Below are 17880 nucleotides of genomic sequence, written 5' to 3'. Positions count from 1 at the left end.
TATGTGGTCAACGCTACTATACGTTTCAATGACTATGTGAGGTGTTTGTGAGAAAATGGAAGCATTACCCGAGAATAGAGAGATGTCAGGTAACGACTTCATGAAATTTTTACTAAAAAAGAAGTTACAATCGCGCTTAGTGCGCATGATGACAAATCCTATCCAACAAAACAGACGCTCTCCCTTGGGGACATTTTAGTACAGTCAAACAGAAATATAACGAAGAAGAATAAAATATTTTTCATCACAGTCAGACTTATCACTCACAAATAATAGTAAATCTATCCCACTTGGAGGTGGTGGGAGAACAAGTGAAGCCACAGTCGCTACTATCGATGGTAATAGAGGCGCAAGTCGTGTATCAGAAGCCGTCTCGAGCTTCAGAGTTCATTCCAACATTTGCAATGTATCAAATACAGGTCGATCAACAACAGCAGGGTCTCGTCAACTATAAGAAAGCAAACATCATTGACAACCAACAACACTCAAGCATCACCGGCTACCAACATCAAGGAAGCGTTATCGATTGTCAGCAGCAAGCTAGAAAAAAAAACATGAGAACTCAAACGACTTTGGACTTAAGAATCAAAAAGAAAATTTGAGGTTTGTACATATCTCAAAGTATTATTGATCTTTTTTCTCAGATAATTTCAGGAAAAAAAAAATTTGTTGGTATTATTGCAGACGGATCTAGCTGCTTTGTACAAACTTGCAAACAGTCAGTTTTTGCCTACCAAAAAGTGATTGAAATGGTCAAAGGGTTTCGACACATAGTAACAAAGCTGAAAAAAGTAAATACTAAATATGGGCCGAGAATTATAGCTGAATTAGACGAAGAAGTCCATATTTTCTTACCTAATAAAATATCAAACGCTTCGTATGAAAATGATGAAATGTTAAATGAACTGTTACGTACAGTAAATAAATTCTCGCTTAGTGCAATGTATAATGGATATTATAACTTGACATTTTCTTTCATATAATTTTGTACTTAATGGAATAAGTTAAATAAATAAAACTTTTTTTTAAAACATCTTGTGTATTATTTTTTTCTTTTTACACTTTATTTTAATCATAAATACATTATATTTAATAATAGAAAACTGTTTTTTTTATAATGTTAAATTTTTGATAATGTTGAAATACATATTTAAAAAAAAAAAAAACTATTTAGATTATAAAGATAATCATTTTTTTTTTTTTTTTCATAAGTCATTTTTGTTGGTCTAACTGTTATGGGTTCCATCAAACCCCAACCACTTAACGAAAACTTGATTTTTTCCTTTTGGAATTATTTTTTCTACAAGGTAAATATCAGGATGATTTGTTTTCTGCAGCTCCTGCTCACAGTAACCTTTAGTAATGGGTTGCTCATGATAATCCTTGAGATCATAAATATGTCGTTGGATTTGTTGCTGCCACATGGGTGATAGTAAATATTTCTGTGGACCAGTTAGGTGTATAATTTTTCTCAAATAAATTTTTGGCCTTGCATATGCGAACTTTATCACCTACTTTGAATTTTGACATTGGTTTGATGCTACCTTTACATATTTTTTTAAACTTACTCAACACTTGGACTTTATTTTCAGAATTCACATCTTTTGGTTTTATACTAATTCTTTGATGTTTTCTATTGTTAAACCATTCAATTAATGTTTTAAAAATATGCAACCATTTATAATTGCCTTATAAGTTAAATTTTCTCCTCATTGAGTATTTTAAAGTACAATTAAACCGCTCGCATTTAGATGCTTTGAGATTGCTACAAGTTGAGTAAAAATTTATTTTTCATTTTTAATTAAATTTTTGAAATTTGAATTGCAGAACTCTTTGCCAAGATCGGTTTGCAATTGACTGGTATTCTGCCTTTTTTAATATAGACTGCATTGATGCTGACACTTCTTCACAAGTTTTTTTTATTTTTATTGGTAAAGCCCATAGTTACGTACTTGGAGAATGCGTTTATTACAGTATACCCTTTGTTTCTACGAGCGTAAGGTTGCATCTCAACAAGGTCTGCTTACCAAGTCTCGTCCAAACCACTTATCTTGAATTTTCGTAGAGGGTAATTACGTCTTGCTGCCTCATGGAGTTCCTCAACAATTTGCTCTATGCATTAAACGTCTAGGTTGTCGTTTGCTGGATCAGCTTGAATGATTGGGATTTTTTTTGTAAGTTGTACGAATAAGTTCGAAAGCTATCTATTTCTTTTTTAGTAATTTTAATTATTTCAACCAAGTAAGCATAATTATTTGCATCTTGAGGCTATTTCAGTGTTCCAACATTGCACAGTGTTTTATTATATAAGTCATACTGTCCATCTGCGGTAAGTTTGTATCCAATACCAGGAGGACCTTGGCTACCGCCTTCGGTTTGACCTAGTTTTCGACTGAATACATCGACATCCATTTTAATACGAAAGCAATAATTACATACATGTATATATACATACACATACCCTGCCTCGCAAAGCTCTTCGGTGACTGATATAATGTCATTGTCATGACTTATATTTCCGGCTGATTTTTCAGCTGTCAGTAATCGTAAACGGTCTACTAGTTCATTTTGATTGTCCCAGGGTATATAACCTACTTGCTACAGATTCGAGCGGTCTCATAACGAGGTAGCAGCGATCCACCCGTTTTACTAATAACGAAATTGAATATTTGAGTAATAATTTTATTAAATTTATTGCTATTATGAGTTTGTATAGCTCCATTTTTTTTAAAACCCATTTCTATGAACATTTGAAGTTTCTAATACTACATAGTAGTTTTCCAAATCATTTCGTGTTATAAGAGATTCGTTGGGATATTTTTTGACGAGAGCTCCATCAATCTAATACTCATTGTACAATTTGAATTGTTTATTTTTATATGATTATTATAAAGTCTTTTAGTAAATCACTAAGCCTATACATTTCTTTTTCTTTTCGTACTCCATACTTTAAGTCTAATAAATCTCTCTGTTTCTGATCAAATATTTGTAAATAAATATCATTTGATGAATTGTTACGGACTTGAATATTTTATCTTCATCATTTTTACTATAAAAATGATTTTGAGTCACAAAATTATTACTTTTAAATTTTTGTTTTTTTGTTTCGGTAGCAATTTCCATGAGGGGATCTGTAATTCGTTTGAAAGTTTCTCTAAGCATTTTTTTTGCATCATTTTTTCCAAACTTTAACAGTCTGTAGTTTCTTTTGATGTAGAACGTCTTTTTCTTGTTGATACATGATGATGCTCCAATGTCTCGTGGCAGACTGTAAATATTGTCCTAGGTATGCCCTAAATGTACAGAAAAATTATCAAAACATTTTCTATATCGACTATGATTTAATTCTTTATTCTTTATCTTGAGTGTAAGTCTGACAAAGATAAAAGCAGTCCACATTTTTGAGTCTACCCATGCAGAAAAAGGCTTTTACATCCTCTTGTTTTTCGCAAGCTACATCATCAAAAATCATCATAGAATTGGGTAAATCATCATCTGGTGAGACTTCTATTTAATGTTCGCTAAAATGTAAGTATTTTACACCCGCTATTGGCTTCAATAATTCTTTTAAGAACTTGTACTTTAGCTGATGTAGTGACTTTGAATACGCATACACATTTTCCAACTTAACTCCATTCGGATGGACGATTAAAGCTAATGAGCTATTAGTTCTACCAAAATTAGATGGACCACAATATACAGAGCATATACTGTCGGGGAGTAGTTCGCCATGTCTATTCGATTGCTTTTCTTGTTCTACAATAGCGTCAAAATTAGGAACTTGTAATTTTGTAGCTTGCTCTTTAAACTTCATGTCTGCACTGTATGAAGAAACAATTATAACTAATATTTTAATTGAATAGGACAACGCTTATATAGTTTGAGTTCTTTATTGCAACGAATCTATGTACAATGAATGCATAATTTATTTTTCTGAGCACTTAGTCATCATCCAACCTCTGAAGACTAATCATCATGCGTCGTAAGAGAGGACACGATCTTGAAAATAAAATCATAAATGCTTTACCAGTAGAGCTTAATTTGCCCGGGTATCAGTATTGCGGTCCAGGTACTAAGCTTACTAAACGTCTTGCTAGACGGGATCCAGGAGTTAATGTAAATCCCAGCGTGCAAGGAGCACGATACAGCTTATTCAAAAAATCAACAAAATTTAAAGGCTCGACACGAAGCAGATAAAATTTTAGCTGAGAAGGCTTGGCAAAGAGTTAAAGCGTCAGATTCAAATATTGGCGAAAAAGCAGCAGCTGCTCTGGTGACGGACGCTATGAAGATCAAAAGATAATTTGATATAGGGCTGAAGCAGAAGCAAAAAAAGGATAATGTATAAAAGAAAAGTAAAAAGAACAGTTTAAAGAAAAAACAGCGTAAGGTAATGGACCCAATACTCGACCACTCTACTTAATTTTTAGGTTGATTGACCTAGAAAAAAATAATTATGAAAATTGATCACTGCAATTGTTGGACAGCATAAACAAACTACTTAACTTTGTAGTAATGTAAATAAGAAAAGATTGCCTTCCTAAATTTAAGCACCTTAAATAATTTATAAACGTAACTTTCTTACCCCAAAAGTCGACCACCGAATTTTTTATTTCTGAGCATGCGTGTATGAAAAAATTTTACTCTAGCGCATTTCAGACGACATAAATACTGTGATCGAGTATTGGTACCTGGTTGAGTATTGGGTCCTTTACCTTAGTGCTTGAAGTGCAGTTTTTAAAGCTGCCGCACAGGACATGAATACTGAGAGCAAAAGTGCTCGAGAAGTTATCAGTGCTTAAAAAAGGGCTCGTAGTGTAGTTAAAAAATCTGGTGATAAAAAGTATGTTAAAATTCCACGCGTCTTACGTCTTTTCGCTCAAATTGGTGGAGCTTTACCTTTGATTCTTTTGTTTTCTGGTTAAAGTACAACCAGCGCTATAGCAAATAAAATAGCAGAAATTATAGAGATTATTAATGCCACTAAATCAGCCAAAAAGCAGCTAGCAGAGAGTCAGAGACATAATCAAACTATGGAAACTATTGCCCTCGAAATCTTTATCTTAAATCGCATAAAACTGAATTGGGAGTATACTCAAAGCCTTACGATGGAGAAGGTTTAAAAAAAAATAAGCAAAAAAAAAAATTCAAAGAAATAAAACTAACTGACCAAGCTTTGACAAATATAGATTTAATGAAATACGCTAAAAACTTAGGAATTTCACATTTCTGTGAAGTATTTATGAGAAGCAACTTACCTGCTAACGGTCATCGTTTATGTCAAACGCCTATAGTAAATCTTGATGGTATAAATGAACCTAGGACTCACAGGGTGGCTTATTGGAAACTCGGTAATGATGTTGTATACTTTGACAGTTTTGGAGATCTGCAATCACCTATTGAGTTAATTGAGTTAATGCTGTATCTGAAAGTTGATGGAGTAAAATATAATAATAAGCAGTATAAAAAAATCTAACTTTTACAACTGCGGACATTTATGCTTAACGTTTCTTTTAAAACAAACATAACTTTGTTACACTGTAAGAAATAATTACACCATGACAGTCATAAAAGAAACATTAATATTCAGATTTTATGGTACGTCTTCTGTTCCAGAAGCTCAGTATTTTCCACCAATCGAATTCTTGCCGAGATTCTAAATATTCAGCATCCAGTGTCGTTTGACAAGTCCATCGCACATTATGAGGTTCATGCTCATCAGCCATATGCATCATCAACATATGGCATATCAATTCAACATCAAAACTTATGTCTTTTACCATCGAGCAGTTTATTACCCGTTTACGGAAGATTAGTCAAATCAGATAGAAATACAACAGTAACAAATACGGAATTGGTAAATAATGCCATCTGCCACCTGTTCGAAGAAATAAGATACAAGATAAAAGCTATAGAAGTAGATAAGTGTAAAAATGTTGGCTTAACAACCCTCATAAACAATTTGTTATCACTTAGTCCTAATAAAAAAATATTAACTATAAATGCCGGTTGGCTGGGTAATGGAGAAGAAGAAGAAGATAGTCTATCTGATAACGGCTACTTTTAAGTCATGATTCTACTTTGATGTCATGTTTGTATCTAGTTTTCGAACTTGGGAATTGTGTGAATATCCAATCTTATCTAACACATCCAAACTTATTTGGACTGTTAAGACATCTAATTAGTTGGCAAAGCCACGTTACGTCATTTGAGCCTTGCAAACAAACCAAAAAATCAAAAAGATGTTAGAGCTAGTATGTTTGATCATTACAGTACGAGAAATGTAAAACTCTATTTCAATTCCCAATATTATCCTTATGGTCATCTCAATTATAAAATGACTTATAATCAGTATGCATTGCTGTATGATATGAATGCTAGTTTTCAAAATTTGTTTTATGGTAAAGATCGCACACCTTCATTAAGTAAATACTGCTATTTAATTCGAGTACCTTTAATCGTCATTGATTGCTCCAAGCAAAACGAATCACTAGAAAAATGCTCCAGTAGATGTGCGAGTAGAATTTGAATTACATAACATATTATATGATCGTCAATAATAATATTAATATTATAATAATAATATTATATGATCGTCTAGTTCAGTATTATCCTATGAGTGGGGATTTAAAAAAACTCATGTAAAGTGAGGTAATTCAACTAATTAGGCTAATGCATAGCTTTGCTCACATCATTTGTCTTTTAATCGTTACGGAAAAAATTTAGAGCAGTTCAAGCAGAGAAAAAAAAATAATAAACAACGACCAGAAGAGTGAAAAAAATTTGAGAAGAGACACGCTGAGGAACGGAAGGGAAAAGAATATAAGAAAAAATCAAAATTAATAAGTGTTGTGAATTACTATGAAAAATTGATTTTCTTTAAAAAGTTTTTCCTTATCAAAATGCCGCATGAACCAACCATTACTAAGTTTACTACTAATGTTAAAACTCAAAAACTTTTAACTAAACATGATAGTGATAGAAAAAGAAAATCTTGGTTGAAAAATTATACGGAAAATTATTGAACCAAGAAAGGAACCACAATTCAAATGAAAACAGTTCAAGATAACTGTACAGATAAGTGAAAAAAAGAAAAAATGGAGTATGTGGTAGATAGAGAAATTTTGGTTGAAAAATTATACGAAAAAGTATTTAACCAATAAAGGAACCGCAGTTCAAATAAAGATAGTTCAAGATTATTGTACAGATAAAGTGAAAAAAAGAAAAAAATGGAGTATGTGGTGGATATGCAAGGCTTAAAAAAGCCTGGCAATGATTGTGTGCTAAAAAAATTAGCTATTCTTTCTCTAAATACTAACGACACTAAAGCATAAGTATTTCTTTTCAAACCATCTTTTACCTGGCGTAAATTACTAAAAAGTATAAACATGAAAATTTACATCTCGAACTTTACTATCATGGATTAACCTGGGATTCAGGTAGTATAGAGTATACAGAAATAGGAAATATTCTGCTTGAAAACCTTAAAGACGGTACTAAGATTTTTGTAATAGGGGACTTGAAACAAAAAGGGCTTGAAAGATTTAATTTTCAAGTAACTGATATGAAAGACTATCCACCTTTTAAACTTTCAAGGTCGGTTACCATTTGTACACATCACAATGGATCCTGCAAATCTATGTGAGCTTTTCAAAATGTTAGACAGCTGAGTTTTTACTACCACTTTGAAGGGGAAGATTTCACCAGCTCTGACGAAGAAGAGTGTTAAATACTAGTTGTATTTTATTATTCTCTCAGTTTTACCCATGTAGTATAAGTAGTAAGAGCAACGGTGAAGAAGAGAAAATGTTACTCTTCAAATAGAGAAGACATGGAGGAAAAAAATTTTTAACCTTAATATTATAGATGTTCATCAAACGCATCATGGATTTTATCTTTCATATCCATGGCTGTCATAATACTGATAGTTATTTTGTACAGAAAGAGTTTTCAGTGGTTTCATTGCAAGGGAATGTTGTTGGACACTAAACAATTAAGTCATCATGCAGTTTCAAAAACTTACTACTTAATATAAAAAAGTATAATAATCATCAGACACTAGAAGTGCATGGAATAGAATGGTTTGAGGGTAATATTACATTAAATAACTTAAAGTATCATCTCATAACTATTGTTAAGAACCTCAAAAGAATCTATACGTATGGAAGTGATAAAGCCAAGTAAGTTAGTTCAATCCTGACGCGTGAAGTTCACGATTTGTCTCAAATATGTCAATCCTTCAACCATCTCGAGAATGAACTCTCTTCTCCCGTATGTCTTGCACATGGGCAATAATATTGTTTGGAAAAGAAAAAGCTATTTCGTGCCCTACATAAAGTGCACTTATTAAAACAATAGTTTATTCAGAGCACATCATTCAAGTCATCAAAGCAAGACAGCGATTCTTTTTACGCAGCATACGAATGCCTAAGACGTAAAAGCAACAGCCTACGTAGATGAGTGGTCACAACGTGGTCGATTAAGTGTCACATATGATAAAATAAAATAACAACATTTTTTACTATATACTCTTAAAAACAGTCATAAAATAAATTTCTTAAACTGATACATGCTGTTAATTTTTATTTAAATCACCTTCCTACAACTTCCCCTCATTTAATGTTAGAAAAATATATAAACTTATTAATTAAATTAAAATTATTGTCGCACCGACTGTAGAATATGGTCTGTTGTATTTTCTACTTTTTATTTTAATTCTTAATTATAATTTGAATTTTAAAAAACTATTTTATTATGTTGTCTAAACTTAGCCTTTTATACTAGACTAGTAAAAAACTCGTCATGATTCGAAAGAATTAAAAAAATTTTTTTTCAAACAAAAAATTTGGCGAGCTTCTTGTATGCTGTACAAATTTATTGTACTATGAGTACTTCCACACTTTGCTTTATTTTTCAAAAAAAAAAAGATCACGTACCCATATGCGCTCCACATTCGTCATTGCAAACAGCGTCCGCAGACAGAGAGAAAGAAATATATTTCCACATTTTCTTTAATTTTTCTGAAGAATATATATACATATATATGTGTATACGAAGTGACAATTTACAATTCTTAACCCATTTTTTTCTCGTCCTAAGCTGTGTAACGTTCGAAAGTTGCATCTACTAGGTAAAATTTAACAAGGTTTTTATTGGTGCTGTTAAATTTATTGTGGGACAAACCATATTCAAGATAAATTTTTGTTTTTACCGAAATCAAATTTTTTTGGTTAGATTTGACGTAACGTAGCTGTTTTGCTTTGCTTTTTATAGCCACTGACACTATATCAAATGGATTTCATCAATAGATTGAGTCTCAAATATCGATTGAAACTTGAGTTTATTTGTATTTCCACCCTGTGTAGTGATCATCGTTCTTGGATCACTAACGAGATAACTAATGACAACTTCACTCGATTACACACGTGTTATCAATATAGTATAGCATTGCTGACTTTATCTTCTGCTACTCTATATTTTTTATCAAGTCACTTAACCTGAACATTATTTTTTATTTCCGGTGCATCGGCTGTGCCCACGAGTTCGTTCAGAGATTTTCCGAGCTGGTGATTTATAACGTAGCCAGCTCCCTTTGTGAAATCTCTACTTGCGTGTTGAAGACTCGTTATACTCGTCAATTTTGCGCAACACTTTTAGCAGTAATGCTCACATAGATATTTTATCAATGATTACCACATGGTAAACGTTGATAATGGTCTGCCAAATCATGCTTGTGAATAAATCTATTGGCATATACATGATTTATTATCCTTGTCACTTTTTCCCAAGACATACAGCAGTGTTGCGTACGAAAATTGTTTTATCAAAGTTTACCACGTAATGAACTTAGATAATAGGCTGCCGATTCGAGCTTGTGAGGAAATTCACTCGCGTTTTTACAATTTTTTTCCTTGACATTTTTTTGCCAAATACATTTATGAGTGTTGTTTATAATAAAAAAAAAAAATTTTATTATAGTTTACCGTGTGGTAAAGTTAGATAATGATCTGCCGAATCGAGCTTGTAAATAAATCTACTTGCGTCTACATAATTTCTTGTTCCTATCATTTTTTCCTCAAAACATACAGCGGTGTTGCTTACAAAAATTGCTTTATTAAAGTTTACCACGTGGTAAATTAAATAATGGTCAGCTGATTAAAGCCTGTGAAGAATTATTCTCGCGTGTTTATGAACTCTTATGTTGGTTATTTTCTTGCGCAAGACTTTTAGATGAGTTACTCACCATAAATTGTTTATCGTAGTTTACCGCGTGGTAAGCTTAGATAATGGTCTGCCGAATCGAGCTTGTGAATAAATTTACTTGCGTGCTTATGATTTTTTATCCAAGTCATTTTTTTCCCAAGGACATACTAGAGTGTTGCTCACAAAAATTGATTTATCAAAGTTTACCGCGTGGTAAACTTAGATAATAGGCTGCCGATTCGAGCTTGTGAGGAAATTCCCTTGCGTTTTTATAATTTTTTGTCCTTGACATACTTTCACCAAATACATTGATGGGTGTTGTTTATGATAAAAAAAAATATTTTATCATAGGTAAACTTAGATATTGGTCAGCCGATTCAAGATTGTAAAGAAATATTCTCGTGTGTTTATTAACCCTTATGTTGGTCATTCATTTGCGCAAGACTTTTAGAAGAGTTGCTTACCATAAATATTTTATCATAGTTTACCGCATTGTAAACTTAGATAATGCTCCGTTGGATGGAGCTTGTGAATAAATCTAAGGTCAATGTCTCTATTTTCGATCGCTTAAGTCCTATTTTTATTCATCTTTTTTTGTGCTAAAATAGCGGAATATGTTATTTTTTGTAAACATGCAATATATTTAAATACATTTTAAGATTACATTTATTTGTTTTTTTTTAAGTTAGATATATTTTAAGGTTATTAAACCTAGTAAAATATGAAGCGAACGAATATAGGGACTCTAATGGAAATAGGGACACTGACATTACTTGCGTCTGCATAATTTCTTATCCCTATCATTTTTTTTCCTAGACATACAGCGGTGTTGCTACCAAAATTTATTTTATCAATGTTTACCGCGTGGTAATCTTGGATTATGGTCTGCCGAATCGAGTTTGTAAAAGAAATATACTTACGTGTTTATTCAGTCTTATGCTGGTAATTCTTTTGCTTAAGACTTTAAGAAGAGTTACTTACCATAAATATTTTATCATAGTTTACCGCTTGGTAAACTTGGATAAAAGGCTGCCGATTTGAGTTTGTGAAGAAATTCACTTGCGTTTTTATAATTTTTTGTCCTTAACGTAATTTCGCTAATTACATTGATGGGTGTTGTTTATGATGAAAAAAAGATATTTCATCAAATATAACCGCGTGATAAACTATGATGTTAGCTTGCAAAACGAGTCTGTAAAGAACACCACTTGGGTGCCTATGATTTTGTATACTTTTGATTTTATGTACAAGAAAACGGTGTTGCTTACGAGAATTGTTTTATCAATGTTTACCGCGTGGTAAACTTAGGTAATTATCTGCCGAATCGAGCTTGTGAATAAATTTACTTGCGTGTTCATGATTCCTTATCCATGTTATTTTTGAAGTGAAAACTTCTTATGGCACGTTGGGCACTTTTGTGGGTGAGCATTTTCAGCCGTTCTCGCGACCGATGAGATTTTACACAGATATACTCCGCGTGTATTCTTGTAATATATGTATACTATACGCGCTCTTTGCATGGGCATTCGCTCGTGCTCTCGCGACAGACGAGATTACATACCTATATGTATACTCAGAGTGAATAGGTATGCGAGAGCGTTGGTCTGAGCATTATTCCACGCTCACAGTTTATGCTTGATCGCACATAGCGCCGCTGACTGGATCCCACCGAAAACTACTTCGCGCGGGAATTCGGATTCAAAATCGTATGATTTTTCCAGCAGACAGTAGGCGCAGAAATTCAAATTCGAAAGAAATCTTTGTATGTATTGGCTAATTAATGCCTAAAAATATTGGATAATGTTGTATAATTACATACACAAATAGTATACCAAGAACTCTTTCGAATTTGAATTTCCACGCCTACTGTCTGTTAAAAAAATCATACGATTTTGAATCCGAATTCTCACGCGAAGTAGTTTTCGGTGGGATCCAGTCAGCGGCGCTATGTGCGATCAAGCATGAACTGTGAGCGTGGAATAATGCTCAGACCAACGCTGATAAACAGTCTTTGCATGGGCATTCGTTCGTGCCCTCGCGACAGACGAGATTAGGAGTTTTTTATATTTATTTTTTTATGTACAATTTCTCATGTCACGAGCGCACATAAAAATGCTCACCCAAAAAAGTGCCCAACGCGCCATAAGTTCAAGTTTTCACTTCTGCCTGCACTCCCGGAGTGCTTATTTAGTTCCCAAGGACATGCTGCGTTTTTCCTTACAAAGAATAGTCAGCTAATTCAAGCTTGTGAAAAAAAATTCTCAAGTGTTTATTAACTCTTATGTTAGTCATTTTTTTGCGCAAGAATTTTAGATGAGTTACTAACCATAAATATTTTATCATTGTTTACCGTGTGGTAAACTTAGATGATGGTACACCGAATCGAGCTTGTGAATAAATCTATTGGATTGTTTATGATTTCTTATTCTTTGTCATTTTTTTGTCCAAGACTTACAGTTGTGTTACTTACAAAAAATTTTTAATCAATGTTTACCGCACGGTAAACTTGGATAATTGTCTGCTGATTCAAGCTTGTGAGGAAATTCCCTTGCGTTTTTATGATTTTTTGTCCTTGACATTCTTTTGCCAAATACAATGATAGGTGTAGTTTATGATATAAACAAATTAATTTTATCATAGTTTACCATTTGGTCAACTATGATAAAATTATAAAATTTTGCCAAATACTTTTATGGGTGTTGTTTATGATAAAAAAAATAATTTATCAAAAATAACCGCATGATAAACTATGATGTTAGCTTGCTAAATGAGTATGTAAAGAACTCTACTTAGGTGCCTATGAATTGTTATACTTTTGATTTTTGCTACAAGACTTAAGGCGGTGTTGCTCACCATAAATATTTTATCAATGTTTACCGCAAGGTAAACTTAGATAATGGTTTGCCGAATCAAGCTTGTAAATCATGAGTACCTGAAGACGGTGGAGGGGTTCAGTTGAGATTTCACAAAGGGAGCTGGCTACGTTATAAATCACCACGTGGTTAACTATGATAAAATATTTTTTTTTGTCATAAACAACACCCATCAATGTATTTGGCGAAAGTATGTCAAGGACAAAAAATTATAAAAACGCAAGGGAATTTCCTCACAAGCTCGAATTAACAGCCTATTATCTAAGTTTACCACGCGGTAAACTTTGATAAAACAATTTTTGTGAGCAACACTCCAGCATGTCCTTGGGGAAAAAAATAACTTGGATAAGAAATCATAAGCACGCAAGTGAATTCATTCACAAGCTCGATTCGACAGACCATTATCTAAGCTTACCACGCGGTAAACTATGATAAAAAATTAATGGTGAGTAACTCATCTAAAAGTCTTGCGCAAGAAAATAACCAACAAAAAAGTTCATAAACACGCGAGAATAATTCTTCGCAGGCTTTAATCAGCTGACCATTATCTAAGTTTACCACACGGTAAACTATAATAAATTTTTTTTTTTTTATTATCAACAACACCCATCAATGTATTTGGCAAAAGTATGTGTAGTACAAAAAATTATAAAAACGCTAGGGAATTACCTCACAAGCTCGAATCGGCAGCCTAATATTCAAGTTTACTACGCGGTAAACTTCGATAAAACAATTTTTGTAAGCAACACCGCTGTATGTCTTTGGAAAAAGTGACAAGGATAATAAATCATGTACATGCCAATAGATTTATTCACAAGCATGATTTGGCAGACAATTATCAACGTTTACCATGCGGTAATCATTGATAAAATATCTATGTGAGCATTACTGCTAAAAGTGTTGCGCAAAATTGACGAGTATAACGAGTCTTCAACACGCAAAAAGAGATTTCACAAAGGGAGCTGGCTACGTTATAAATCACCAGCTCGGAAAATCTCTCAACGAACTTGTGGGCACAGCCGATGCACAGGAAATAAAAAATAATGTTTAGGTTAAGTGACTTGATAAAAAATATAGAGTAGCAGAAGATAAAGTCGGCAATGCTATACCATATTGATAACACGTGTGTAATCGACTAAAGTTGTCATTAGTTATCTTGTTAGTGATCCAAGAACGATGATCACTACACAGGGTGGGAATACAAATAAACTTAATTTTCAATCGATATTTGAGACTTAATCTATTGATGAAATCCATTTGATATAGTGTAAGTGGCTATAAAAAGCAAAGCAAAACAGCTACGTTACGTCAAATCTAACCAAAAAAATTTGATTTCGGTAAAAACAAAAATTTATCTTGAATACGGTTTATCCTACAATAAATTAAACAGCACCAATAAAAACCTTGTCAAATTTTACCTACTAGATGCAACTCTCGAACCGTTACACAGCTTAGGACGAGAAAAAAATGGGTGAAAAATTGTAAATTGTCACTTTGTATATATTTATGTATGTATATATTAGATTAGATTAGATTTCTTATTTAGGCCTTGTGGCTATGCCATATCTGGCCCTCAATTAGCAGTACAAAGAATACACATAAAGTAACTCTTGAAGATACATACCCTGTTGTTGCGGTCCAATAAAAACCAATAAAATTTTACAATGGGATTTTTCTATTAGTTTCTTATCGGTATTTGCACCCGTAAATCCAAATAAAATCCGAAATGGTTAAAAATAGATTTTCTATATCATTTATTATAACTAGGACATGATTGAACAAAAATAAATTGACAAATTTATGTCATACCATCCGGATGGTAACATCAAAACGGGGGGATTAGAGTATTTTATATGTAAATTGAAAGAAAAGTTAGTTATTAATTTTTATTAGAATTTTGTAAAAAATACTTTAGTCCCCCCGTTTTGGTGTTACCATTCGGATGGTATGACATAAATTTGTCAATTCATTTTTGTTCAATCATGTCCTAGTTATAATAAATGATATAGAAAATCTATTTTTGACCATTTCGGATTTTATTTGGATTTACGGGTGCAAATACCGATAACAAACCAATAGAAAAATCCTATGGTAAAATCAATGAATTTTTTATTGGTTTTTATTGGACTGCAACAATAGGGTAGTAATTTACAATACATGATAAGCAGTATTGGTAAACATAATTATAAAATATAGTTACAATATAAAAAATTACAGAAAGTATACAAGTTAGAGCAAAGTAAATTCACATGGTATCGAAAGTATAAATGTAATATATAATAAATAAAAGTTAAAACAGTTTTATTCTAAGCAATGTGTAATAAAATCGAGTAAATATATAAAACAAAAGTACATCAGACGCCATAAAGACGCAGTTATCTATGATTTGTAAGTAGATTTGATAGAAATGGTTTTAAGAGGAGCAACTGCGTTAAACGATGTCAGAATGGTGCTATTGAAGTCAGATAGTAATTGATCAACATTTTTGTTAGAAGCGGTATAATTCAATTTATTTAATGTATTTAAAATAATATCGTTTGGATTGTGAGTATTGATGTAACTAAGCGGTCTAGTTACTAATGTGATTTTGGATGGTAATGGTTTCAAGAAGCTGAGTAAAAGTATTATAAAGTCGTGTTCTGCAATGAACGGCGAAGAATATTTAGTAAAGGAAACTACATCGGTGAGAGAATGTACTATAAATAGATCAATCCAAGTATGTGATAATTGGTCATGGTAAACAGAATGATGGGTGGGTCTAGAGGGTACTAATTCAAGAGAAAATGATTTAAGATGATTCCGTAGAAAAGTCGAAGCATTTTTGTTTGTAAGCATATTTATGTTAAAATCACCTGTGATAACCAGTCTTTTTTATTTAGGCAAGAGTTGAGCAACGGTGTCAAAGAAAGTATGAGGCAATGGTGAATTCGGGCGTCGATATTGGCGTCACTGAGGGGCAAGCTGCTGTTTGGGTAGAAGGGTTTTAAGTTGAGGTTCAGAAGAGATTGGTATAAGAGGAGAGTTACGCTTCACTCTCATAAACACTGTAAGATTACGAATAATTGGAAAGGCATAATTTAAAGTTTTACGAGCTTTGACCGCTGCACACCACAGGCTATAAATTTCCGGAGGCAAAAACGGGCTGACATAAATTCTCTGCTTACCCCCACATCCAAAAATTGTATCTGCTGTAATTTTCGATAATTTGTAAGACTCACCAAGTATTCGATTTTTCATGTCTATAGAAACTGCACGTGCAAGTATGCCGCGAGCTAAAGTAGAAGAAGAGTTTACATCATGTGTCTTTCTCTTTGGTGCCCAGGGGCGTATAGGGCTGATATGGGGCAACAAATCGGAACATCCCATTGTGTGGAGCACTTTCTTGGTGATTTCTGTATTAGTATTCTGAACTACACTAGGTATGTTTGTGATTAGAAATTCCGCAGTTTCAACCAAGGAGGACTTAGATGTCAGAAAATCAATTTTTCCCTGCTGGTTTTGCACAGCCTGATGTATCTTTACCATATCACCTCTGATCTCTTCTCTAAAGTTTTGTATTGAGTTAAGAACATCCGCTAGGGTAGGTTGACTGATATCGTTCATGATTTTTTATGTAATGCAATTAGAATTTTCAGAACGGGCAACTTTCAAAAAAGGTTGAACTGCAGGGTCAGGAGGCGTTTATTAGAAGACAGTGGGAGCACTACACTGGACTGTTTATTATTACTAAGATGAAGAGAGTTCACTTGCACTGAGAAATTTTTGGCTATGGAAAAATTAGACGAAATATGAATAACGGAGCAGCATACAAACTTCGAATTATTGTCAATGTACCAGGTAAGATGAACACATTTGAGGTAGTAAGGCTTTAAACAGGCGACACAACGCACTCTATAATTATTGGACGTGATACTATTGGAAAAATCCAAGCGTCTACAAGTTAAACAAGATTTACGCATAATATGCTCAAGTACATTGAGAATCAATAATAATATATCTGTATATGTACAGACACTAAACCAGCAGTCATAACATAGAAGCGTAATTAATCTGGTGAACGTGTTTTTAGTGTTATCACTGTATAAATAAGTTAAGAAAGTTTGTATACTATAAAGACAAGCTAATCTCTAAGTTGAATTGTGGTCAAAAAGCAACGTGTCTAGATCAGTATAAAATCAATTTGAACATTAGGCAGTTATGTACACTGTAAATATTCCAATTATCAATATATTGGGTGGCACACTCATAAACACAAACAATAATCGCAAATGATAAGCAAAACTAGTGTATGTAGGCACTTGTAACAATAAATCTAGTTTCTGAGAAACATGAAAGTTATGACCAGAAAAACAAGCGCTTGCCACTGTTATGTGTTCATAATTATTTAACTGATATGACCAAAACTAATAAAATGTTGCGGAGAATGTAATTCACTTTGTTCTCACTCACAGAAGCTGCAATTTGTTATAAGAAAAAGATGTAGGTGCAATGGTGTAAACAGCTCCGGCAGCACAAAGCATAGACCCGACGACAATGGAATGACAATTTGTAGTTGAACCAAGAAAACACCTCCAATGAAATGCTGCAGTGCAGACAGGAATGCTTAAGCAGCCACGATGCAGGAATTAATTTTGCATGCAGTTGCAAAAGGGTAGCATGCAACAGTTCTGAAACAGAAATGCCCGAAGGCACAAAGCGGCAGAAATCAAAACCTACGAGGAGCTAAACAGATAACACAACCGCTCTCACTTATCACTAGAACAATATACTAGTGGGGCTATCGCCCCCCTGCGCGCTCCGCGCG

General features: G+C 33.2%; 1 protein-coding gene across 5 annotated transcripts in view; it reads right to left on the bottom strand.

The window, feature by feature from the left end:
• ema (C-type lectin domain containing ema) overlaps nucleotides 1-17880 on the bottom strand; it is a 154717-nt gene that overhangs the window by 40755 nt on the left and 96082 nt on the right. The window contains exon 14 of one of the 5 annotated variants that reach the window (XM_089597428.1): nucleotides 5856-5909. The exons of the other annotated variants lie outside the window; for them this stretch is intronic. Within the exon in view, the coding sequence (XP_089453554.1) occupies nucleotides 5856-5909 (54 nt within the window). The remainder of the gene's footprint in view (nucleotides 1-5855; nucleotides 5910-17880) is intronic. 5 annotated transcript variants of the gene reach the window in all.

Source organism: Copidosoma floridanum, unplaced genomic scaffold, assembly GCF_036245765.1.
Source record: "Copidosoma floridanum isolate Cflo_tuat_1 unplaced genomic scaffold, Cflo_Japanese_pri ptg000004l, whole genome shotgun sequence".
Lineage (NCBI taxonomy): Eukaryota > Metazoa > Arthropoda > Insecta > Hymenoptera > Encyrtidae > Copidosoma > Copidosoma floridanum.
This window is presented reverse-complemented; position numbering and strand designations above follow the sequence as displayed.